The sequence below is a fragment of the Pongo pygmaeus genome, chromosome 5, assembly GCF_028885625.2.
Source record: "Pongo pygmaeus isolate AG05252 chromosome 5, NHGRI_mPonPyg2-v2.0_pri, whole genome shotgun sequence".
Classification (NCBI taxonomy): domain Eukaryota; kingdom Metazoa; phylum Chordata; class Mammalia; order Primates; family Hominidae; genus Pongo; species Pongo pygmaeus.
Window position 1 is genome coordinate 48,187,682 of NC_072378.2, and position 26,913 is coordinate 48,214,594.

Here is a 26,913-nt window from a genome sequence, read left to right on the forward strand (position 1 = left end):
GGCTGTGTGAGTGCGACTGTTGTGTGAATGACGTTTGAAGATTCCAAACCTGCTCCACAAATTACTAAACACAGTCAAGGACTTTAATCTCAAACCATAGTGTCATGATCATGAGCCACCAAGCCCCTTCCACAAGTTCTTAGGAAGCCAGATAAGACTAGCAACACAAAAGCTGTTAGGAGGAAGGGTGTTTTAAAGACACAAGCCATGTTTTGTGCTTCCTCACCTCCCAGAAGGATTTTCCCTGGATGATCCACTAACACACCCTTTCCGAGATGTTTTCTCAAGGGCCTCCATTGTCTTCAGCATCCTCTCATCTCTTTCCTGTCCCTTTTCCCAGCTGTTGTCACTTCTCCCTCCCAAAGCTCCCAGATGCCTAGAGAAAACCTTCCAATTGTGTTCTCCTGGAGAAAGGCCCAAGCTCTGGAACTTTTTTCCGTTTACTCCACTCTCCCTCAGGCTTCAGTTATCTGCCCAGGTCTCCCAGAAATCAATGGAATAAATCTTTGGAGGTGGAATTTGACATATCGAGGGGAGGTATCTGGGTGTAGGGCAGATTACATCCGGGTAATGCTTTTCTTCCGCCTCCAGGGGTTTGGCTGAAAAGAAAGCACGCCTACATCTGCCTGGCAGCCATCTGGGCCTATGCTTCCTTCTGGACCACCATGCCCTTGGTAGGTCTGGGGGACTACGTACCTGAGCCCTTTGGAACCTCGTGCACCCTGGACTGGTGGCTGGCCCAGGCCTCGGTAGGGGGCCAGGTTTTCATCCTGAACATCCTCTTCTTCTGCCTCTTGCTCCCAACGGCTGTGATTGTGTTCTCCTATGTAAAGATCATTGCCAAGGTTAAGTCCTCTTCCAAAGAAGTAGCTCATTTCGACAGTCGGATCCATAGCAGCCATGTGCTGGAAATGAAACTGACAAAGGTAAGTGCACTAATATTTTACACATGTGTTTTCTGACTACTTACAACTTCATAGGGTACAAAGGATAGGGAACGTTGGAGACTGAGAGAACTTAGAATCTCTATTCTTTACGTAATTCTGAACTTTGTTGATGATTGGCTAAGCCTTTCTTTGTGGTATCTCTCTCCTCTTTCTGTCTCTGTTCCCCCACTTCTCTCTTCTCTCTCTCTCTCTCTTACACACACACACACATACATTTTTAATATCTACCAAATTTGTATAACCCATCAATTTGGGGCGTATCTTCTCTACTGAATAGAGTACTATTGATTCATATTCATTATTTCGGTAATAAGAATAACTTTTATGAATCATACAATACCTCACAGTATTTTCTGTGTTGCATGGACTTTGGGACATCATTAGGGACATTCTACCACTTGAATTATTTATAGAGTAAGAGTTTACCATGTGTGCTTTCCCATGGGAAGCTTGTGTTATGAACATGAGCAGTTTCTGCAGGCTTGAGTACCTTGGTAAATGGTAGTTTCAGAGGTGACAGTTCTTTAGATATCATGAAGTAAGGAAAAGAACAAGACTAGAGTTTAATCCCATCACCAGTACCTGCCAAGTTTGTGACCTAGAGCTAGATATTTAGCTTTCTTGAATCCCTATTTCCTCACTTGCATAACAGGAATAGTGATATCTGTCTCATTGGGTTATGGTGGGAATTCAAAGAGATAAAGCATATTATTCTGTCATCTGGTGCATAGAAGGTGTTAGAGCAACCGTGGTTTCTCCTTTTTCTTTATGCTTGTTAGGAATTACTGGTAAAGTCTAAAGCAGTGGTCTTCACATGTTCATGATTTTTTGCCCTTGTACTGAAAAAATATTTTCCAACACATGCCCTCAATATAAATGACATACAGGTAATACCATCAAGCTTTGTATTAAATATTAGCACCCCCTAATTTAACCCCCCAATTTTTGTCTTCTATTTTAAAGATAAAAGTAAAGGTAGATTGAAGTTATAATTATTTCTTCCTGTATCCCAATCAATCATGTTGATTGGTATCCTACCCTCAAGTGTTCTCATGTTCGCTTTGGAGACCACTAGTCTCAGGGACCCAGAGAAACACAGTTCCCCCCAGATAAGAGATGGCTTTTTAGTAGGTCAAAGCCTTGGTTCTGGTAATATGCCTCTCTCCAAATTGCAGAATTTTTGGAGTTGTGCAAAGATCTCTTGGTTGCATATTGTATTAGTCTGCTGTCACACTGCTAATAAAGATGTACCCAAGATGGGATAATTTAGAAAGGAAAGAGATTTAATTGACTCACAATTCCACATGGCTGAGGAGGCCTAGCAATCATGGCAGAAGGCAAATGAAGAGCAAAGTCATGTCTTACATGGTGGCAGGCAAGAGAGCATGTGCAGGGGAACTCCCTTTTATAGAACCATCAGATCTTGTGAGACTTATTCACTATCATGAGAACAGCATGGGAAAGTCCTGCCCCCATGATTCAATTACCTCTCACTGGGTCCCTCCCATGACACATGAGCATTATGGGAGCTACAATTCAAGATGGGATCTGGGTGGGGGGACAGCCAAACCATATCAGATACTGTGAGCTAGATTCCTAATGGCTCCAGTTGACTGTTATGCTCAAACTCTACAAGCCAAGTAGAGGAAGCTTTGAGGGATATTTTCATCACTCTAAATCTATACTGATAGCTTAATAATAGAACCGTTCTTGGACAAAAATGCAGACTCAGGAAGCATGAACTTCTTCTGTGTTATAATTGGCTATAAAGTAGGAAAATATTTTCATAAAATGAAGCATTATGAGTTAGGTTCTTCATTTCTAGCTCTCCCTTTAGCTCTTATCTGCATCTTTCAAAAAAGAAATTTAAACAAATCAATCCTAGTTAAATTTGAATTATATTTAATCCAAATCCTACTTTGTACCAGGTACTATTTTAGAAACTGGGCAAATGTACCAATGATGAAAAATTTGCTTTTCAATAGTTTATGGAAGTGTGCCCAAGAAATGATGTGCAGACATTCATCACACTGGTATGTGATGTTGAAGTTTATTTTGTTGCCCTGTAGTTTGACGTAGCATACAGTTGCAGCACTGTCTCAGAATGTGCTTTCTTCTTGCCATCCCCCTCACCTCTCTGTTTTCCATCCCCTGTTATGTCATTGGCCTTGACACTTTGTCGGCCTTGCTCAATAAATCTGGGTCCTGATTGCCATAAGGCTCTTCTTCACTTTCTCCCAGTTTGTTACCCATCATCTTCTCTCCTGTCAGTTGAACTGCTCAACTTGACCCCCTCACATTCTAGCATCTTGTCCTCTTGTGTATTCTTGAGGAGTGAGAAGCTTGTCTAGTCAATGCTTCTGGAACTCATTATACATATGAGGTATAGCTCAGCATATACCATTTAATTTGATTTGTTATTATTCTGCTTGACTTGGACTGGGTAGATCAAATAGGCTCGCCCTAGACCAGGTTAAATGAAATGTTAAACAAAGTGTAGGAATACATATGTGTAATTTTGTTATGTATATTCTTTTAATTTATATACTAAATGATATTATAGCACATAATATGTAATATATTAAGAACATGTCTATATTTTATTTGTTTATATAAACCTGTATTAAAATAACCTAAATATAAACATCTCTAATTATTAATATTTGTGCAGAAAATTTAAGCCAAAATTCAAGCCATATTGAAAAATGAACCTAGTCAATGTTTAGACCAGTCAGTGCTTCTAGAACTTATTATACATATGAGTCAATGTTTTTGAAGGTCATTATACATATGAGGTATAGCTCAGCACATATACCATTTAATTTGATTTGTTGTATTATTCAGCTTGACTTGGACTGGGTAGATCAAATAGTTAGGCTCACTCTAGACCAGATTAACCAAAGAAATGTTAAATGAAGTATAGGAATACATATATATAATTTTGTTACGTATATATGTATATTCTTTTAATTTATATACTTAATGACATCATATAATATGTAATATTATATTAATATGTCTATATTTCATTTATTTATATAAACTTATATTAAAATAACATAAATACAAGTGTTTCTAATTATTAATATTTGTGCAGAAAATGTAAGACAAAATTTAACTGATACTGAGAAACAAACATAACTACTGTGACATCTTCAGTACTAAATTGAAACTATTTTTTAACTACTACTCAATTTTGACCTTGATTTTTCTACTGAGTAAAAATAAGTAGAAACCACCTTATACTGGGCCCTTCCACAGCCTTAGAAACCTTTTTGCTCATTTAGCTACTGCTCAGGATTGTCAAATTGCATGCTCTCTTGGTGCTTCTGATCTTCAGAACAGCCTGGTCTAAAAGCTGATTACTTAAAGGTTACCTTCCGGGATTCTGAGATCAAAATCACTTAGTTTTCTGTGTACTTTAATTATTTCTAGCTGGGTTATTACTGGGGCCAGTATTCTGCCGGTCTGATCTCGTAAAGCTAAAAGTTGGCATTCTGTCTGCAAACCTTTCTCTACTTTGTAGCTTTTTTCTAATTAATTTTAAAAAATGATGGTTTTGCTAGACTTTTGTAGCAGCCTGAAATTTCACAGGCTACAAACAGAGGTGTGATATGTGTGTGTGTATATATATATATATATGTATATGTATATGTATATATGATTATATTTCTATGACAGCCTAATCTCATTTCTATGCTTGCATTTGACCTTGTAAAACTGATTTCTTATTGGATAATCAAGATAAATCCAGTGAAATCAGTAATTTCTCTCTTCTTTCCAGGATTACCTAAAAGTTTCAGGAAGGTTTTCACAATGCCGGTGCTAATGGGTAGGGGACTCCTGGTCTGGGTGTTGTCATTCATTGACCCTGGCATTGCTGAAATATTTAGGGTTCCTTGTGGTCTTAGTTATAGTTTTCATGGGTCACTTTGCATCTTTGTTGTTCCAACTATAAGGCATCTTTAGGCTCATCAGCACTGTAAGCTACTTCCCCACCCTTCTGCTGCAACCCTTCAGGTGCATCTTGGGTCTTGGCCGGGACCCTGGCAAGTGAGGCACATGTTTTCTGCTTTCACATCCCTGAGAGTTCTGTTGTTCTTCCACCCCCACCCCCAGCCTTTGGTGTTAAGCTCAGTAGGGTAGGTTCGGGACACCTTCTCAGGGTAGGTTACCAACTCCTCTGATGTCCTCACTTGCCTTCAGGGTGTAGGTCCTGTACCTATTTGGGAGTGGGAAAACTGGCTCTTATTTCCATGTACATCCTCTAAATTTTTCACACAGTAATCTTAATGCCCTGAGTCCTTTAAGCATCTGATTGTGGATATTCAATGTCACTTTTTTTCCCCACACTCAAAACCGTTTTTCTCAATTATTTTCTCTCCTGGGAGTTTCAAATTTCTGTTTTAAAACTTAGAAGCTGAGAAATGAAGGTTTTACTTCTTTAGGTACTTTTACTTCTAAAAATCTTCACACAACGCAGTGAATACTCTTGCTGCTGATTAAATAAGGGGAATGGTAAAGTCACTGCCTGAGGGGTTCTTCCTGCCTGCTGCACAAAGAAAGACCATGGCATTGCAATAAAGAGTTTAACAGCCATGAGGCCAGCCATGCCAGATGGGAAATGGAGTTAGTACCCAAATCAATCTCATCCAGAGTTTGTAAGTGAAGGGTATCTCAAAGGCTGTTTGGGTGAAGGGGTGGGGATTGCTATGCAATGGGTGCTTGCTACCGACTGGTTGGGTTGGGAATGAAATCATAGGGGGTGGAAGCTGTCCTCTTGAGTTGAGTCTGCCCAGGTGGGGCCACAGGAGCCGTGGGGTCCAGGTGGAGCTATGAGTGTCAGACATGCAAAAAACCTGAAAAGATATCTCAAAAGGCCAATCTTAGGTTCTACAATACTGATGTTATTTGCAGGAGTAATTGGGGAAGTTACATATCTTATAACCTCCAGAATAATGGCTGACAATCATTTAGGTCTGCACCTTAGCAGAAAACAGTGTCCTCTCATTCCCCCAGTTTGACAGCCTCCCATTAGCTTTTCAAAAGTGCTTGAGTTTGGGGAAAGGCCCGTTATCATTTAAACTTGAGCCTAAATATCTCTCAAAGTCAACCTAGCCCCCAATCCCAGGAATAATTAAAGGAAGTCAAAATGGGGGTATTAGAACAGCTCAGTTCACTGTTAAATTTTTCTTACTGATATAATTTTTGCCAAGGCAGTTTCAGTACAATGACAGGAAGACAATCCCAGAAGAATGAATTATTTTTTTCTAAATATTATTATGCCATACATGTTGGTACTTCATAGTAATTCATTTAACACACATCAATCATTTACAGTGTTCCAGGTCTACAGTTATGATACAGATCCCCTGGGCACCTGAATTTCTCTGTCCCTTATTTATACCAGAAAGCCCTCCTGATTCTCCTGGTTGAAGTCCGCCTGCTATGTATGAGCCATCAGAGCACTTGCCACGTTATCTTTAGTGACACTGGTCATATTTTACTGAATCACATGTTTATAGCTCTCTTTTGTAAGACAGTAAGTGAGGCAAAGGAAAGTGCTGTGGGTCCTGTTTGCCACTGGACACTACAGTGTGGCACCTGCTAGCTGTTTAATCAAGATTGCTTGAATAAATACATAATTGAATAAACTAAGTTAATCTAATTACCTTGATGAATGTTAAGAGGTCCCTTGAACTCTCGCTCTAGTGCCTCTGTTTCTTTTATACCTGACAGGGCATTTTGCTTCACTTTGCTCTTTTACATTGACTGTGAAATCTTTCTAAAACTCTTAAACATAAAGCTCCATTTCCCTTAAATGACTCCTCCCTTTTATAGCTCATCAAATGTTATTTATCATTGAAGGATCAGATTCAGAAGACCCCCTGTGTGGACTCTAAGGGCAGTTCATGGGAAAGTTGAACTGTATTGCTTTAAAAAAACCCCAAAACCAATTAATTAATTACATCCCTCTGTTCTTAGCTTAAATGTCACTTCCCAGAGAAGCATTTCCAAAAATTGAATTCAGATCCTCCTATTACAATGTTTCATTGCAGCCTTTACATAATCTTCTTGGAACATGTCACAATGTTTAATTAATTTACGATTTCATACTTATTTTGGGGATTATTTGTTCATTTCCCTTTTTTTCTTTGTTACCACTACTTGATGAGCCCTGAGCGGGTAACAATCATGTTTTTTTTTTCTTTGTGTCCCCAGGATCTAATACAATGACTCATACATGGTAAGTGCTAGTATATATTTGTTGAAGGAAGGCAGGATTACTTCAGAGCAATTTAATCATGAAAAAGTTTTAAACTAGGGGTCAACCCCAATTTTGCCACTAGCTCCTTGAGAGGTGTTACATAGTCAATGTGTGTTTTTTATTTTGCCTGCCAGAGGCTGAAAGCCTTCTGTGTCTGAGGAATTTCCAACGTTTTGTGCCCTGCTTAGAGTGAGAGGAGAAGCATTGTGCCTCCGAATTTAAAAGATGCTGAAAAGACCAGCCACTCATTTCCCAGAATTCCCCTACAGCTATGGACTTGGGCACCAGCCCTCAATGTGTCCCAGAAACTAATGATATGGCATCTAGGGGCAGGGAATTCTTTCCTGAGGCCATGGCTACAGCAGCAGGAGTTTCTGCATCAGAACCAGTTCTCAGTCACAGTTTTGGGTAGCATTTCTCTCTGCTTGATCTCAATGTAAACTGCAGCTTCCCAGTGTTACTTTGTGTTAACCAGTATCCTTTAAATAAATGTATTTTCTATCTCACTCACCCATAGTCAAGTTCTGTTGCTTGTAACTCAGCATCTTGATGAATTCACCTAAAACAAACCATTTAATCTTGCTGGGCCTTAGTTTTCTCATTCGTGAAAGAAAGTCGAGGAAGAGAATGAAATCATATCTCAGTTACCTTCTAAACTCTGTGTGTCTATGAAAATGACTAGATTTGTTCAATTGTTTAAAGGTCTCTGGCAATAGCTATTGTTACTAGAACCACATGGCCTTCCAACCTGAGTATTTGTTCCTCCCCAAGCGGCATATCCCCACTTCAAGGGCTTTGGGCCTTCTATAACTAACAGTGAAGTCTCTCCTGTTTTGTTGAACCGGATACTTGTAAGTTATTTTCTGTTCTTTAAGCCAGCCACTGCCTAGTCAGGAAATATTGTATTCAGTTTTGGACCAACACCCCAAAACACAGATGCATAGAGTGACATGACCTAATTTACTGCCTCTCTTTTCAGTTGTAGCTTTTGCTTGTTTATAGAGTAGCAGTATTTTAAGATTCGAGAAAATTGTAATTGGGAAGTGTGAAATTCTTGTTTTTCTTTACTTGTTTTTTTTTTGAAGTATGAATCATGTTTATTGCTTAAATCACAATGAGGGTTAACAGATGGAAGGTACACCAAAGATGTCAGAAATTTTTTCTTTACAAGTTTATGGAGGAAGGTTTAGGATAGTTGACCTTAATTATCATTCTGTGGATAAAATAGAAGGAAGGAAGAAATTCCAACTAGACACACTCAAAGCTGTCAAATTACTTAATTTCTTAAAAGGTAATGTGAAAGCTAAGTAAGTGTCACCACTCTTATTTGTATGTGTATGTGAAGGAACTAAAGAAGGTAGGTCACAGTTGTCAAGTTCCCTCCCTTCCTGCTTGCCACTGGTAGAATCACTCAACGACAGATGGCTCCATATGTGGAAGGTAGTAGTCTCATAACTGGAATTACTGTCTTTTAATATTATTTTCTTACTGGCTGGAATAAAATCTAGCTAGACCCAAGCTAGAAAAACAAAATCTTGTCACCCACATGCTCCTGTCAATTGTGCTGTCTCCTGAAAGATGCAGAACGTGCATTCTTCCTGTTCCCTAATGCATAGAGGTGATCTCTCCTGGGAACATTATCTCACACTAGCCACTGAAATATCTTTGTTATCCCCAGTCTAATTGGTTCTGTAATGTGATTCAATCTTGTTATTGACGGGGAACTTATTTCATCTCTTTGGCCCTCTTTTTCAACCTTATTTTCACATCAATTCTGTATCTTCTAATCTATTTTATTATTCAAGGTAGCATGCAGCTTCAAGTGTTAGCTGAAGTCTTATTTGCATCTGGGCAAAGGAGCCTGGAGAGAGGAGCTGGGCACCCCCTCTGAAATAGTTGTTCCTAGAAAATCAGCGATTCTGCCCCACTCACACTGGTCAGTCGAGCTGAACCATGACTGGTATCATGGAGTTACTCAGAGTATCTCCATGCCAATGACTTTTCCCACTATTCCACACTGCCTCAGCACATTGAAAGGAGGGAAACTCCTTCTTAGAAACATTACCTGCTGGAATGCTTCAGATGTATTAGACCCAGAGACATAGCCTTGGAGGATTTACTTTCAACCACATTATTCTATTATTGCTTTAATTGGTTGATTAATTGGAATTGAGCAATTATGGACAACACTGCTTTTGTGACACAATGCCAGCTTGAACTGGCACTGGAAACTGGCTATATCCCTTGGTCCTCTGTAGCATGATGTACTTAAAATGAACTGGGTTGCAGATGTGTGATTCTTTTGTAGAAGCTAAACACGTACCCTGTGAATTTCCACCCACAAAAATTGTCTAATTTAGGATTTGAAGTCTTACTGCTTTTTCAGTGACCCAAAAAGGCAGTGATAAAAGTGAAGTAATTAAAAAAAATAAACAACTTAGAAAAAGTTGATGGGTACAGGAGCCTGTGTTAGAACTGGCTTAAGGATATCTGGAATAGAGATTTTAGAAAATAAAAATTAAGGCACACTTAGAATTGAGGAAAGTCAAAAACAGACTGATGAAAAGATTAAATATATTCCAAGCTGAGTAGAAAGTGCTGACAAAAACGGAGTGTAACATGAAAGTTTTGAAAACTTTCGTGGCCTATATCTTAAAATAGTTTTTACATTTAAATATTTAATAGTTTGTGGAGTATATTTTAAAATGGAAAGGTTATAGAAAGTGAATGTGCCTTATATTAACTTTGTATTCACTTCAGAAACATAAATAACATTGTGTAGTACTTTTTAGATCTAGCCTTTTGTCCCTCTTTCTGCTTTAAACTCAATTTCTAAGTCTTTCAGTTTTAAGTATTTAGATTTATTCTAATCCCAGAAAAACCACAGTGATTCATTTGCTACGTGTTTGTAAAACTGCAGTATATTTAATTCTTCTATGTCCTTTTAAGAAGGATAACATAATCCAAATGTTTTAAGTCTTTCCTGTTCCCCAATTGCACACTCCTCTAAAAGTAGAAAACACGTAAAATGTAGAAAATATTATGGACTAAGTGCTAATCTATTTTTTGTCAATGACTTTGGCAGCAACACAGAAAACAGCTTTTGGGATACTGTGAACTCATCATATGACTCACCAAAGAAGCAAAGATGGAGCTATGTTAAGTCCCTAGACATCTGCTAAAGCAAGCTTTATTTCTATAGTTAGTGTTTATTTGGGGATTTAGAAAAAGAAGGCCCTCACTGTGAGCCTTGAGGCATCCATTCCATTTACAAGCAAAAGTCACACAGACATAACCAAATAAAAATTTCTCCTGGGTAAGCTTCGTAGAAAGATAGAAAAGCAAGTCCAATGGGAGAGCTGCATGTGTACATTGGGACTTGACATTTTAACTGCTAAGCACAGGTGAGAGTTTTGGCCAAGGACCGAAAGCTAGGTTGCAGGTCATGCAGGAGATCTGGGCTCACTTGATTCATTTCCTGGGGATTCAGATTCTCTATTTGTAAAATGTAACAAAATTGATATTATTAATTTTTGTGTGTGTGTGTGTGTGCTGCAGTTAATGTTCAGAGATGAGTTCTGAAATTCTTGGGTGGAATTTTAGAACCTGAGACTTTAGGTTAGACTTTAGATTTTCCATATTTCATTCTTATACACACCACAGAGGCGGGTTCCCAGGGCAAACACACCCCATAGACAGGCTGTTCCACAGGTCAAGTAGACCGAAGGCTGTGGACCATTTCCTGCCTGCCACTAAAGGGTATTGAAATGCACGTGCACACATATGTCCTTGTTATGGGAAAAACACATCAAATTAACTGTCTAAAACAAAAAAGGCATTCACAAATAGTGTTGCTTTAATTATTTCTAAGAAAACATTGTATGCCTCACTCCTTATCATTGATTCTCTAGAACTTGTCATGACCCTGATGTTGGGAATTGTTATTTTGCTTCTTAAAGTGGGGGACGGGAGTAAAAAGAAGTGATACCTGGCATAGCTCCATCCTTACTCAGAGATTATAGGAAAGTCCAATTTTCCTGGAACTCCTTTATAAAATCCCCAAGGTGGGTCTGATCAAGATCTTTTGAGTCATGCGCTGTTCTCTATTCCTATTATTGTAGCCAGGAATGTGTAGTCCTCTGCTTGGTCGGACTTGGGTCATGTGATACCCATGATGTCAACTTCCTAAAGCAGCCTAGCAGATTGAGGGATGCTGGTGATGCTAAAGTAGAAGAGATACACTGGGAAGGTGGAAACAAAGGCAAACAAATGAACAAACAAACAACCCCCCTCCAAAACAAATAGATGTCTACTACGCAGAAGACTGATTTGAATACAGTTTTCAAATTTATTTTACAGAAGGAATATCCTAGTAGATAATATTGTGTAAGGATACTTTGAAGTTAGTGTACGCTTTCTCAATTAGGGCCTGAAATAGCACAAGTTTTAAATAAAAACCAAAGTTTTGATTTCATTTGTCAGTCTCAATACTCTAATTTCTTATTTCTTCTTTAGACTCTTGCCTAACCAAACGTGCTAAGAGTAGAAATTGTATATGGGCAAGGATGTGTCTGCTTTGTTTATTGCTTTATCCTTTACACAAAACATGTGGAAGATGCTCAGTAATACTTGTTGATTGAATGAATAAACAATGATCTTTCTACCTTCTATTTTTTTCTACGCCATTTTACTCTACAGCCTAATCCTCCTAAGCAGAGCTCTCATCATATTTCCTGCTCAAAAACCTACTAGTGTCTCAAAGAATATAGAATTAAGTGCAAGCTCAACAATGCCATACAAAACCCTGAATCTTTCTTTCCTGCCTCATTTCCCTTTGTTGCTTTCTCCTACGACAGTGAATTGCTCACTGGTTCCTATACAGACCTCTCACATTCCTGTCTATGCCTTTACTTTGTTTCACCACTATTTCTTTATTTCTACTTGCCAAGGTGCACGTCCTCTTTGAAACTCTCCTCAATAGGCCAGGCGCGATGGCTCATGCCTGTAATCCCAGCACTTTGGGAGGCCGAGGTGGGTGGATCACCTAAGGTCAGGAGTTCGAGACCAGCCTGGCCAACATGGTGAAACCGTGTCTCTACAAAAATACAAAAATTAGCCAGGCATGGTGGTGTGCACCTGTAATCCCAGCTACTTGGGGGGCTGAGGCAAGAGAATCGCTTGAACCTGGCAGGCAGAGGTTGCAGTGAACCAAGATTGCACCACTGTACTCCAGCCTGGGCAACAAGAGCGAAACTTCGTCTCAAAAAAGAAACGCCCCAATTTGCCCCATAGGATGTACATGTGTCCTCCTCTGAGCTGCCACTTAAATCATATTCAGCCTTGTACTGTAGTTATTTGTATTCTAGAGGGATACAACTCAGGCTCTAGGTTTTACTGGTATTCCCCACAGCACAAGGCATAGGGTCTTACACAAAGCACTTGCTAAAAAGAGTTTGTTGAATTGAAGTGAGGTGATGCATAGGGGTCAGGCAGGTAGTTACACAGCACTAATTAGGACTACATTATTAAAGGGACTGAATTGCAGATGGCGAGAGACTTGTGAGGGTATTTAAAACCCTATTGCTAATTATTCTTTGGTCTGAAAATAAAGAGGCCCCAAAGGTGATTATAATTTTGTCAGAGTGAAAAGTGTTTTCTGAAAAAGTCTTGTTCCATACAACTGTGCCACTTTGGCTAAATCTCAATGACTTATTTTACATTATGTACCTAGTGAATTTCCACTATCTGAGTCTCAAACCTGAGAAAAATTTGAGTCAAAAGAAATAACATTTAATAGAAATTTCTGAAAATGCAAATTAGAATTTCAAACTAGGGCAGAATTTCTGTTTCCTGAGGCGAATATGGATGATTTAAAATTTCGTCAAGGTGAATATATTTTCCATCGAGTTTTTAAGTGAATGTGGGTTGAGAAGTCCAGAAATATTATGATTTCCTGCTCCATGGAGGCATAATCTGACAGCTATTTGAGGGTTATATTTTGGGTCTTTGGGTACATTCAAATTCTAGAGTGGAGACTAGATAGGATGTGGTAAATGGGACAAAAAATTGTAATCACTTCTTTTGGCTGAACTTCTCAGAAGTCCATATGAAATGATTCCTATGTACAAAGTAAATGAAAACAATGACAGACTTTCTTGGCTGTGAGAGGTGACCTGATCCTTCTACATACCGATCGTTTCAGACTCATGTCCTTTACCAGTCATCTTGATTCTTTTCTCTGTTGCTTTCCCTCATCAGGTAGCGATGTTGATTTGTGCTGGATTCCTGATTGCCTGGATTCCTTATGCAGTGGTATCTGTGTGGTCAGCTTTTGGAAGCCCAGACTCCATTCCCATACAGCTCTCTGTGGTGCCAACCCTACTTGCAAAATCTGCAGCGATGTACAATCCCATCATTTACCAAGTTATTGATTACAAATTTGCCTGTTGCCAAACTGGTGGTTTGAAAGCAACCAAGAAGAAGTCTCTGGAAGGCTTCAGGTAAAACTTCACAAGCTGGAAATGAATTACGCTCTCTTTGTTTCAAAATCCAGCAGGGTTCAAGGTACTCAGATGTGCTGTCTTCTTAGGGTTAAAGCTCATTGCCTAGGAGTAGTGTAGGAAGGGCTTTATTTTCTGTTTATCAAAATTCCTGAAATCAAGTAGTCAGCTATGTAGAGGTTGTATGACATGGATAGATAGTGAGAAGTGATTCTTTTTTGATCCTGGAGCAACTAAGATACAGAGATGTGTCCATTTGAGCAATAACCACTATTTATCCATGGCTCGTACGTTGCATATCTGGGACCAAATCCATTTTATTCCAAGAGTACTGTTTCACATGGCTTTGGTCTCACAATAGAATGATTCTCTTGTCTGGCACATCACTACCACTAGCTAAGGGCATAAAAGTTGGGCAGGCAGAGGAAGGAAGGGAAGAAGGGAGATGACATTTCTGCTCTGTGCCAGGTTTCTTTTATTTTATTTTCACAAGAGCCATGGGTTATTCTTTTTCTTTGTCAGAAGAATAAATTGAGGTTCAAGTAAGATTAAAGTTAAGTAAGCTGTCCATGTTTAAACAGCCAGAAAGTAGCAGAGGAGGAATTCAAATTCAAGTCTACTGGGTTTCAAAATGTATCCTCCTTGGTTGATACTGTTTGTGCTACACAATGAAAAGAGTTTGGGAATCCAGTACCATTTTTCCTAAAGACCCAAAAAGCTCAGGGTGAGTAAAGACTTGGGGGTTTTTGGTGGTCTTCTGTGTCCACTCAGGGTCAGTATTAGCAGTAAAAAGTGGAAGAGGCACCTGAATTCATGGTCTGAGGTGAGGGGTGTTGAGAGGGCCCCTGGTCTCAGTGCTTTTTGTTCTTATTTACTTGATTTCTAGATATTTGTTAATACTTCTTCCCTTGAGTAAGTAAGGGACAGTAGAAAAATAAGTAGAACTAGCTATGAGAAGATGTGGGTTTTGTCTTGTTCTTTCATTGTGCCTGAGCAAGTGACAAATATTTTGGACTTTAGGTTCCTCACCACGGATCAAATGAAAACATGACAAAAAGGCACAAATAAAAGGTAGTATTGTCATTATTGCTGTGGTACAGGGGAAGAGACACACAATTTGAAGATGGAAGACCAGTATTTAATGTTCAGTTGTTTACAGTATGTTTACAATAGCTCTATATCTTTGAACAAATTAACTACATAGAGCCTAGAATTGGAATAAACAGTAACAATACCCATCTCCTGAAGTTGTAAGAATTAAGCAAAATTGATGTGCGAAAAGATCTAAGGGACAGTTGTTAGTAGTGCTTTCATATTTTTTGGTGGTTACTGCCTTTGCTGTTGAATTGAACAGTTAAATCCAAATGCTAAAATGCATCTCTTTCTGAAGTAATACACTATATCCTCACTGGCTATTGATATTTTGTTATAAATGCAGATAGACAGAATAATTTTAATAGAGCAGTTGTGGGAGAAAGTAACGGCACACTTCTTCATCTGAAGGAGATGGGAGTTTGACAGGAATGACTGCAAGCAAATTTCACGTACCTCATAATTTTGCCTCAGACTGCCTCTGTGTTCTGTACATTCACTCACAACTGTGAGCAGCCCATAAATATTCAATACTCAACAATGGGAAGAGGGAAATTTATGTGGGAGAGAGTGACTTAGGGCCACAGACCTTTGGGAAAATCAGTCAGGCAAGAGACAGCTCGGTTCACCGGTTCCTATTAGCTGTTTATACGAAATATAGCAATTGCTCTGCTGGAGGAGGACAGGGCTATTTCTTTTCTCTAGAGGGTCAGCTTTCACGGTAAAAAGCAGGCGGTAGAGCTGAAGCAGTGAGGAGCCCTTAGGTGCTAGAGGTTGAAGCCTCTTTGTGGAAGGAATGCTGAAGAGATATTAAGTCATAGATTTTAGAAGGGGCTGCTTCAGAGAAGAGCAGAAGGGTGGATGGTAGCCACCAGAGGTTTCTTTTTATCTTTACAAAGAAGCCAAAAAGAAACCTAATTTCTCTCTGTTGTTATTAAGAAGCTATGCAAGTGAGTAATGTGCAGGTCTGCAGAGCAAGGTTAAGTGATGTGAAGCTAGTTTAGAATTATTGCACAAACCAGAACAAGTGAATCAAACTGGATTAACCAATATCCTTATTCTTTTCTTTTCTGCGCCCTGAAATGTTTTTGCTTATAAGGGGACACCCTCTTGGGAAATATTCTGAAATCAAATAATAAAGCTAATGTATTGAATATGGGATTGTGTAAATAAATTTTGGGTAATTTTAACAGTCTATTAAAAGTTAAACTCGTTTTTTCCTCCTGAATTGAATCCCCTGAGATTTTGGTAGAAGTTGGTGAACCAAAGGAAACAAATGTGGCCAAGAGCTGTTTCTGGAATGTTATTCTTTCCTATACCTGGGTATCCAGATGTAGTCTACCGTATTTTGTAAACAGCACTGCTCCACCCTGGCTGTGTAATGGAGATACCTGGGGAACTTTGAAAAATGACTGCTGCCTGGCCCCCATCTGTAGAGATTTGGCTTTGTCTGGATTGGTCCTGAGCTTCCATTGTTTAATTGTTTACCTCTCCCAGATGACTCTCTTGTACATTGTTGAAAGCTAACAAACCAGAGGCTGAGAAAGGAAGACACTGGCAGTACAGCTCATGGAGTCATAGGCCTTTGCCTACACAGAGATCAGTGAGGGCACCTATGGGCAGTGACAGGGGAAACAGGCTGCAGATGCTAGGCCTATCTCAAATGGAGAAGAAATGTTCAAAAGGCACTGGGGGTTCAAACATTTGATTGGGGGTATGCAGTGAAGGATGGAGTCATTTGCATTCCTGGTACTGAGTGAAGATAACAAGGGAGAGAAAAGCTGCAAACTCTGGCATTGCTATCATAACCAAACCTCCCCTGACCACCTTGGCTTGCAATGCTGTCTTCATAAAGAACATTCCTTCAGTAGGTGAATCACAAGGCCTACATATATAGTGCAGGTAGGTGTGCAATTAATTTTATTCTAGAAAACAGGAAACTCATGATGGCACATGAAATGTGCTGTAAATGAGTGGCTTGTTTTTGGAAAACTCTGCCCAAATAATTCCTTGACTTTGAATATTTCAAATTGAATTATTATTTTCTGTCTGTTGCTAATTCACGATTTGTGCACATAAACCTCATGGTAGTCAAGTTTGACATATACATATGTATGTATATGTACATATGTGTTTATGTGTGTGTACCTGTAGATATTAAATTGCATTTTTCTTCTCCTGTATCTAGGCTGCACACCGTAACCTCAGTCAGGAAGTCTTCTGCTGTGCTGGAAATTCATGAAGAGGTATGAAGATGGATACAGCATCACTATGGACACACGTATTCACTTATTTGCCTCTTCACTGCTGTAAACATTTGATTGTGGCCACACTTTTGTCTTTATATTATATTTTTATATTTTGTACAGTTTTCCTCAAGCCAGAGGTTGCTGGGAAATTCCAATGGCTAAATGGAAACTAGATTACAGGATACTAATTTAAGGAATATTATCAGGATGAGCATCCCTGGAACTTTCTTTTCTCGTACTTTAAAACCTATTGTCATGCCAAACAGAATTGAGTGTGAGGTAGTGAGAAAACTGTTGAGAAGTTTTATATTAGGGGGTTATTTAATTTTATTACATCATTGTCATTATTGTTTCTTAATGTCAGGTTAGGGAGGCAGTTTCTGGGGCTCATTTAGGTGGACGATCATGTATGTTGGGCCATGGCTCTTTGGTAGGTACTTTGGTTCTCACAGCCATTTTTCATGCTGGGGGAGGTTCATACTGTGATGGCAGTGATTCCACAGAGGAGTCCTTTGGGGAAATCAGTTTTACCTTAAATCACTCAATGGAAAACTCTCCTGTATCTCCAAATTTGAAGACAACAGTAATTTCCGCTGATGATAACTTTACCCACATGGGTTTTCTCATTAAGTTCTACTTACTAAAACAGTGGATGTAACAGGGCATTATGAGTTGTAATTGCTTAAGAAGTGAATTTAGTGAAGATAGCTATTTGTAAGTGTTGTTTCTTCTCTTTGTTAGCTTGTTATTTCTTTTGTTCATTCTTTTTTTAAACAAACACCTTTTGAGGCAGATAGGTAAAGAGATGTAGATATGAATGAGATGGAGTGATTTCAAAGACAGATTCCTGCCCTTTAAAAGCTACTGAAAGGAGAAGGCATGTAGATACTATGTCCAAATAGGTTTTCTGCTCATTGTCTATTATCTTTTCTCCTAATCTGATAAGCAGGGCCATCTACATTGCAGTTCTTTTAATTAAATGACTAGACAGGTGTTCTCTATGCTTCTCTATTCCATCTGCCTCCCCTTCTGCTATGAACTTAAGCCTTGCTCATCAATTGTGATTCTGACTTTCTGGTAACTGCCAGCAAGAACAGCGAATAGGGGAAGAGGGTGGCCCCTCTCACACCATTGATAATCTCTCCACTCCTTCCACTTGAAGGTTTGTAGAGAATCATACCCTCCTCCAAGGCTCAACCTCAGTACATGGCACCTTCATTTCCTTTGTCTTTGTTCTTTGTCAGTCAGGGGTGTGGGATGAGGAATGACTTGATGTGTGTCATTGGTTTAAGATAAATGCCATATAGATGTTGGAAAACATGCTCTATGATTAAAACAACAACAACAACAACAACAACAATAACAACAACAAAAAGCAACAACTCTGCTTGGGGCTTATGCCTGAATATCAAAGTCTGGAGAAAAGAAGAGGCAGAATTGTCATTAGAATAGAGAGGCAAGGAACTTTTTAACAGACGTGTACATTATAGAGGTGTGAGAGCATGTGGCACGTCAGATAGAGGTGGACACAGCTATAAAGCACAGTCATGTTTGCACCCCTCCTCTGTGCCCTTTGGCAAGTTTGAAACATGAGGATAATAACAATAGTATCACAGGGTCATTGTGAGACTTATGAAATAATACCCACATAAGTCACTTAGCAATATGCCGGTGATAGAGAAGCACCCCTGTGTACTAACAACTGCTCTTATTATTATTAAGGCGAGTGGTGGTGGTCAGAAGTGGAGCTGAGAGTGGTAGTCTGGCAGGAGCTAAATCAGACTCCAAAGGCCTTGTTGTTTATGCTGTTATATGGATTTTACCATGACGGTGATAGGGAGACCATTCATGATTTTAGGCTGGGGAAGAAAGACCAGTCTGGTGGCAGTGTGGAAGGTGGATTGTCTGCATGAGAGTGGGGAATCAAGATTAGAGGTTGGCAGACCGGTTAAGAGGCTTTATAACAAAATTACAACTTATGAAGACCTGAATTAAAAAATGGCTTTAAAAATGAAGACGAAAATTTAGGTTTAAAATATTTTAAAAAGTGACAAAAAAGTGGTAATTGATTACATGGATGAAGAAGAGTTGAGGATAACTTGGGGCCATCTGCTTAGGAAATAATGTAGATAACAGTGTCTACAGAGGGGAAAAATACAGGAAAGCGAATGGGATGGGGGAGAGAGTGAATTATATTTAGAATATGTTGAATGTGGAGGATTTGCAACATAGGTAAAGATATTCAAAACAGGTAGTTAAAAATAGTCTAAAGTCATACTGAATGATATATAGATTATATCATTATATCATTATAATGATAGAATTATAGATTATTGAGTTGCAGAGTGAAGCAGGTATGACAAAAATGCTAAAAGAGAAATTGCTGGTTTTAAATGACCTGAAGAAAGTGAAGTGATGGAGGTTTTTTTTTTCCTTCTTCTTTTGTGTTGGGGGATGATTGTGGAAGTGGATGATGGATGGCGGTGGAGGTAAGAAAAGGAGAAAAGAACACTCAGGTTGGTGTAGATTTGTCTAGAAGGTGGAATTTAACATTAACATTGTACAAACGTCCCTGAAGACAGATAGTTTAACTGTTTAAAAATAGACTTATTTAACTGTTTAACTAGAATATGGTCTTTAACATGGCTTTATAAATGCATGTATAAGAAAAATTAGCATAGTGAAAAGGAAAAAAAGAGTTTAAATTGTAGGAGCTTTGGAGGAGATCCTACAGTTAATATCCACTATCAATTTGAAAAATATGATTTAAGTCCTCCATGCTTTGGTTCTACATTGTTTTGGGTAATACTCTCAGAGCTGGGAGGCATCAGAATTGATAGAGATGTGGTCCTTGGGGTAGAATGGAGGAAGAAAAAGCAAGGAGTCATTGAAGTTTGGCTCACGTACACCAGACTGTCAGTGGATAACTTCCTGAGTGGGTTTTGCTTCCCCAGTGGCTTCCAATGATTTGAGAAAACTCTATACAGACCTCAAACACATCTACAAATTCAATTTTAGCTTAAAAAAGATATATTGCATTTTATGTCTGGGAGGTTATGAGAAAGACTGCAAAATCTTTGAGCTTGTAGCTATGCCTGTTCTCCTTTGGGTTCTCATAACTGGCCCAGTGCCTGATGCATAAAGGACATTTGGAAAGTTAATGGTTGAAATCAAACAAGTAATGACTTGGGGGAGATATGGAAACATGAGCTAGAGTATTAAATCAAGAATGTAAAATCCTAGATCCCTGGACTTTCATTTAAACATGGCCTATCTTGTTAACAAATAAATGAGTAAATAAATTTGTAAAATGGAAATTGAGAGTAGAAATGCCCTACTAACTTGAAAAGTTGGATTTCAAGGATCATCATAAAATCTAAATATATTTTAAGTTTTTCCATGTAGAATGAAGCAATAAGAATATATTTCACAGTAAAATCCAAGTTTTTGATTTTTAGAAATGTAATTTCAGGTTTGTACCCCTGAAAGACTCAAGCATTATGCTTATTTAGAACTGAAACGGTAACTACAAAAATCTATCTCATTTAATTTCCCACCACTGCCTTTAATGACCTTTAGCAACCTGAGCCACAAATCTACGAATAAAAATGCTTCTCCATTAAGTTAGTGCAAATGAGGGAGAAAAGACAAAGGAAAGGAGAGGGAAAGAGGAAGAGTCAGAGCTAGCTGATGAGTAGGTTGTTGCAGGGATCAATGATGCTGGCATAATGAAATGTCTTAAAGGCTGCCAAAACGTCAGAGAACATTATATATAGAATGAAGATATATGTCATTAAAGAAAAAAGGTTAGCAGAGATAGCATCAGTCTTTGATTGATTCAATAACTAATTTTGTAGAGAGGGAGCCAGACCTCATTGTTCAGGAGGTCAAAGGGTTGACCATTCTGTTAAAATGGGGCAAAAGGCAAGAAATGTAAGACCCACAGGGAATTTGCTAAGAAAACACATTTAAGGGCATGCTCTCAGTCAGTACAGACTTTGCTCAAAGCCTCATGCTATTAGTGGATGCCATATTGCAAAAATTCCTGGTCATCACTGTGACCCTCTATGATTTTTAAATGATATAACCTTCAGCATATTTGTTCATCAGGTTATGGGACTACATGGGATATATTCTAAAAATACTTCAAGAAATTTGAATCAAACCATTATCATTCAAACTGCTTTTCTCAATTACTTTGAACCCTCTTTCCTTAGCCTGACAAATATACGCTCACATGCACCACGAGGTCTGGAATAGACAGGCAACTATTACTTAAAACACATGTGAGAGAAAAAATTCTTTCAGGTATACATGTGCTTTACTAGTTTTGTTTTATTTTGGTTTTAACATTGGCCAAATCTACATAGCCAAATACTGCATTCACTCATTCAGCTTTGCATTCAGACACTTTTAAGCACCTGCCATATACACTGTCCTGAATGTTTGGAAGATACAAAAGAAGGGGAGGATGTGTTTTTAGTTCCTTAGGGATTTGAGGGTTTTGGCAAAGTTTTGACCTTTCTGTATATTGTAAATACTTTAATTGTAATAGTTTTTAGATGAAGACCTATAGGTTTACTTTGATGAGAGAAACTGCAAAATATCAGGAGAGGTCCTGGGTATTGATTTGCATATGTCTCTCTTCCCCTGATGAGGAGAGAAATATGGGGCTTTTGCAAGGTTTTCTAGAGCAGAATTCAATCATTACCAGGCCAATGTTCTCCTGTTATCTTTGGGTGTTTGAATGTTTGGTTTGAGAAAAGGAAAATTTCTTGAGTCAGTTTTCTTCCTCAGGATATAGCAAAATGGAGCTGGCCAGGTGATTTGGGGCAGTGTGGATTACAACATTTTCTTCCAAACAATACCTAGAGCATTGGAGACACAGCATGGAAGTTCAGAGTACAGTTTCAGAATTAGGAGACTTGATCTCAAACTCAGATGCCGTCATTTACCAGCTGTGAAGGCAAATTACTTGACCTCTCAGTGTCGCTGGTTGTCCTCATTGTGGAACAGGGACAGTCTCATCTCATTAGGATTTGTTGTGATTCATGTATCATCTGTAAGATTCTCAGGACAGTTCTGGCCCATTGAAAATATAAATTAAAAGGAAACTATTGTTATCATCACTATTAGAGGAAATAGGTGATTATTCCAAGCGGGTTTTGTAGTGATAGGTGTGAATCTTGTTCTTGAGGAGGTAGGAGGACATTTCTCAATATGTCTGGTCACCATAGATCTGGGGGATGTTCAAGCTGTTTGAGAAAGTGAGAAACACACTAAGATTCTGTGGAAATAGCAACTGATAGCTCTGCCGCAGGAAACTTGTAGTGTGAGGAACTGATGCTAAGAGAGATATTTGCCCTTTTGAGCCATGATTGGAGGAGGCATGAGACCAAGGAGAATAGAGATTTACTCCACTCCGGTGGGAGTCATCATGGAGACATACTGGAGATGGAGAAGGGGGTCAGAGCACCTTGCCTATTTAGCTTTCATGAAAGGGTTGAGATATTCAGCCTTCCACTTGACAGTTTGCTGAGATGGGAACACAACTTCTTACTATAGATTTTTTCTGGAATACAGGCAGAAACAGAAATTCTTGCTGAGGTTCATGCCAGCTACAGAAATTCTCAGTTATCAAGACCTCCAGTTCTGACTTTAAATACATAAAAGTGTATTTAAAGTAGAAAATATTCCATTTTTGGAGGCTTATCCAGGAGTTTAAACTCGTTAATGTCTGTGTATAATGTTGTTGTATATAGGGTGGTTTAAATCCTTGTTACCCAAAATGTAGTCTGCAGACCCAGAGCTTGGGTATCTCCTGAGAGCTGGTTAGAAAAAAAGAACTTCAGCTCCATGCCTGACCTACTACTGAATCAGAATCTGTAATTTAACAAGATGACTTTCCTGCCCATTGAATTTGATTAAGTCAATGATTCTGTTAAGACTAATGTGTTTTTAAGTCTTTTCCCATTGGATGTGGTCACAGTCAGAGGTGTCCTGAGAAATAGTACCATAATCAATGGGCAGCTGTGTAAGAGCAAGGACTTGGAGTCTTGAAAGTATCCCTGGATACTGGGGATCTGTGAGCAGGACACTCTCTAAGTTATGTTTCACCCTCAGGACAAAGGGAGATTATGGCATCAGCTATCTTGCGGGGAGAATTCTGAGATGACAGCCTCCAGTGGAACACTAGGGACAAAGGCCCATTCACCTCTTCAAGAAACCAGGGAAGGGGAAAGTGAAGCTGTTGGGTGAGTCAGCCTTTCTTCGCATACAGCTATATTGGGATTGACTACTTAGAGCTAATTTGTTCAGCAAGAAGGGTATTTTCCTTAATACCAAGAGTTACACTTATCTAAGTATTTTCTACTTTGAAAGTGGCATTCACTTCCAATAGCCGCTCGATCCACATATATACACACCCAAATGAATAAAATGAACAAAATCTAATTAGTTAGAGGGGGAAAAAAGCACCTAATCCATTTGAAAAATGAGCCAAATTTGTCAGCAAGCATGTGGGATTTATTCAAACTGCTCAGAATAGATCTGAATCTACACATTTTGACATTCCATCCATGTAGAAGCAAAGCCATGTGTGAGACCAGGCTGATAAAATGACTTAAATGATTGGAAGTCAAGAAGAATCAGAGCATTGAAGCAGCAAGTTACTCACGACATTTCCAGAAAGTGGAGAATCAGGCACTCTTCTCTAAATATAGGACTGGGCCTGAACATTGTACAAACACATCCAAGCTAGTGTTTTGCAGAAACTCACTGCCAGTGGGGATTTGGCAGGGCATTCATCCATAGGATAATCTTAATCTGCAGTTGAGCCTGCATGTGGGGCACGGATGAGGCTCTTAGCTCAGGATGGTGATGAAACCACACACTCCACAAAGATGATATCTCTCCAATGCATGGGAAGGTGTTCCAAGGTGAGAGATGACCCTACCCACCTATTTTGAGCTATTTTCGGTATTGTTAGATGAGGTACCTCAGCAGGCATGGAAAATCAGCAGTCAGGTCAGCTGGGAGCTGGGAAATTATGTAGACTTCACTGTAAGAAATGACTGGCTCAAAGGTGTTCATGACAAGGGTTAGAGCAACTGGAGTGTATTGAGGCTGAGCAAATATGGTGGAAGGGAGAGGGAGAGTGGAGGCAATGTGAGTGTCTGAGACCATCAATAAGCAAGAGAATTTCCTGTCTCATTCTGGGTTGCAGCAGCTGCTGCTGGTCCAAGCCCTGCAAATGAAGACAGACATTTATAAGATCTAATAAGCTGAGGACTGTGTGGGCAGAGTAGAGCAACAACTTCTTCTAGACAAACCCTGCCAAAAAAATATGCTTGCAAAAGTTTGTACAAAAAGGAGGCAGGTGTGGCTTCTTTAAATTTGTTTTTCAAAAAAAATTTATTTTTAGCTCCTGGAGCAAATATCAGAAGTGGTTAAGTAACTGTACTTGTAATTTAGCAGCGCAATAAGAATCACAACAAGAATGTGTGGCTGTTGGACTCACCCCAGGACACCCTAAATTTCCTGGGTAGTGGCATCAATGCCATGACTTGCTGGTCAGAAATCTCTAAGTAATTCTGAAAATTAGGAATATATATATACACATATATATAAAATATAATATATTACCATATAAGTAGAAATATATATATATATTACAGTATAAGTAAAAATGTGATACTAGAGAGGAGAAAGGGAGTAATTTATTCCACATTCAGTAGTTTAGTGCCTCGGTTTCGTTCAGTGTTCTCAGAATTTAATTTAATTTAATACAATTATTAACAGTTCATCATTCAATATAAATTATTTTCAAATGAACAAAACCATTCACATTAGTCAGGCTGCTGCTGTTATTGGCATGTTTCCCATTATAGTGTCTTATAGGTTTTTCAAATTAAGTTCTGCACTTCAGAATGGTTGAAATTATAGGGGAAGCGATATTCCAGAAAATACCCTGCTGGTTTTATTTCTAATGCAAACATAAATGAGGAATGGGAGGAAATCTGAGGTAGTGAGTCTTAGATGTCAGCTCATTCTGTATTGATTCCAATTAATACAAATAGGCAAAATGTGTTCTCATTACAGTGAGAATATGATTAAAGTTTGTATAAAAGGTTGAAACTTGAGTTATTTGCTGGGAAGCAAATTTCCCCAAGCAAAATGATAAAAGCTACAATATTATTAAGTTTAACATATGCCAAGCATTGGTTTTATGTAAGAGTCAGTATACTACAGCCCTCTGGCCAAATCTGGCCCACTGCCTGTTTTTGTAAATAAAGTTTTAATGGAACACAACCATGCCCACTTGTTTACATATTGTCTATAGCCGCTTTTCCTTTTGAGGAGAGAGAGAGAGAGAGAGAGAGAGAGAGAGAGAGAGAGAGTGTCAGTTTTGCAAAACCTAAAATAGGAACTTTCTGGCCCTTTATGGAAAAACTTTGCTGAAGTCTGCTCTACTTTTTAACTTGTTTTAACAGCCTTAGGGGTTATTCTTTGTCTCCTATGAGGAAACTGAGGCACAGAGAATTTATAGAGCCTACTCAAAATCACACATCCTGTCAATGGAAGAGCTGGAATTCCAGCTTTCTCAGTCTGCCACTAAAGCCTATGACTCTTAGTACTTTGCTATATGGTTGACCGATTTGTTCTGTATGTAGATTTCTTCTTTCATCGTGCTTGATTTGAAATCTCACTCTAGGTCTCTTACAATAATTCTATTTCCTTGCCTGAATTACACTTGAGATGAGAAATTAGAGCTGATTTCTATTCCTTTTAAGGGAGTCGGGAGGTCCTAGACCAGGCGCATCAAATCCTAACTTGGTTTATCGGATAAGGGAACCAGTTGTATGGGGGTGTGATAGCATCTGAGGATAAATCCCAATAGACATTATTTATTGTTTCCTATATAGGAAACTAGGCAAAAAATAAGGCATGCTCCTTATATGAAAATAGGTCACGGTGTGGTGGAAAAACAAATAAGAAAGTACAGTTGACCCTTGAACAATGCAGGGGTTAAGGGCACTGATCAGCCATGTAGTTGAAACCTGCCTATAACTTTGGACTCTCCCAAAACTTAACTATTAATGGCCTAGTGTTGACCGGAAGCCTTACCAAGAACAGAAACAGTAGATAAACACATATTTTGTATGTTATATGTATTATATACTGTATTCTTACAATAAAGTAAGCTAGAGAAAACATTAAGAAAATCATAGGAAAGAGAAAATATATTTACTGTTCATTAAGTGGAAGCGGATCATCATAAAGCTTTTATCCTTATTGTCTTCACATTGAGTAGGATGAGGAGGTAGAGGAGGAGCTGGTCTTGCTGCATCAGGGGTGGCAGAGGCAGAAGTGATGGAGGAAGTGGAAGGGGAGGCAGGTGAGGCAGGCACACTTGGTGTAACTTTTGTTTCTTTAAAAATTCACATATATAAGTGAATCTGTGCAATTCAAACCTGTGTTGTTCAAGGGTCAACTGTAGATAGTCTCACTACCTTGTGGGGAATGCTATGATAGAAAACTGCACAGGGAGGGCTCTCCTAAGCCACATGGGTGTGGGAGGGGATGGAACCCAGGGACATTGCTGGAAGAGGCAATCCCCAATGGAAGTTGGTCAGAAAAAAATTCTAGGAGGGTCTTCAAAACCAGAGAGAGCTTTGTGAGGAAGAGCACACTGAATGTCTTGGCATGGTATTATTCTGGAGGCTCTGAGAAGTTGGGTAAGAGACGGAAAGGAGTCAATTCACTAAGGTCTTTGAACATTTATGTCATCATGGTCAATAATTTTCACTGTTTCCATGTTGACTGTGGGAAAAATATGTGAGCAATTTTAGTATATG

The 26,913-nt window shown here is 38.9% G+C and overlaps 1 protein-coding gene across 1 annotated transcript in view; it reads left to right on the forward strand.

Moving 5' to 3' along the window:
* Positions 1-26,913, forward strand: part of OPN5 (opsin 5) — a 44,421-nt gene that overhangs the window by 14,265 nt on the left and 3,243 nt on the right. Inside the window, exons 5-8 of the mRNA XM_054493058.2 lie at positions 592-926; positions 13,474-13,715; positions 16,996-17,053; positions 23,180-23,310. Of these exons, the coding sequence (XP_054349033.1) occupies positions 592-926; positions 13,474-13,715; positions 16,996-17,053; positions 23,180-23,310 (766 nt within the window). The remainder of the gene's footprint in view (positions 1-591; positions 927-13,473; positions 13,716-16,995; positions 17,054-23,179; positions 23,311-26,913) is intronic.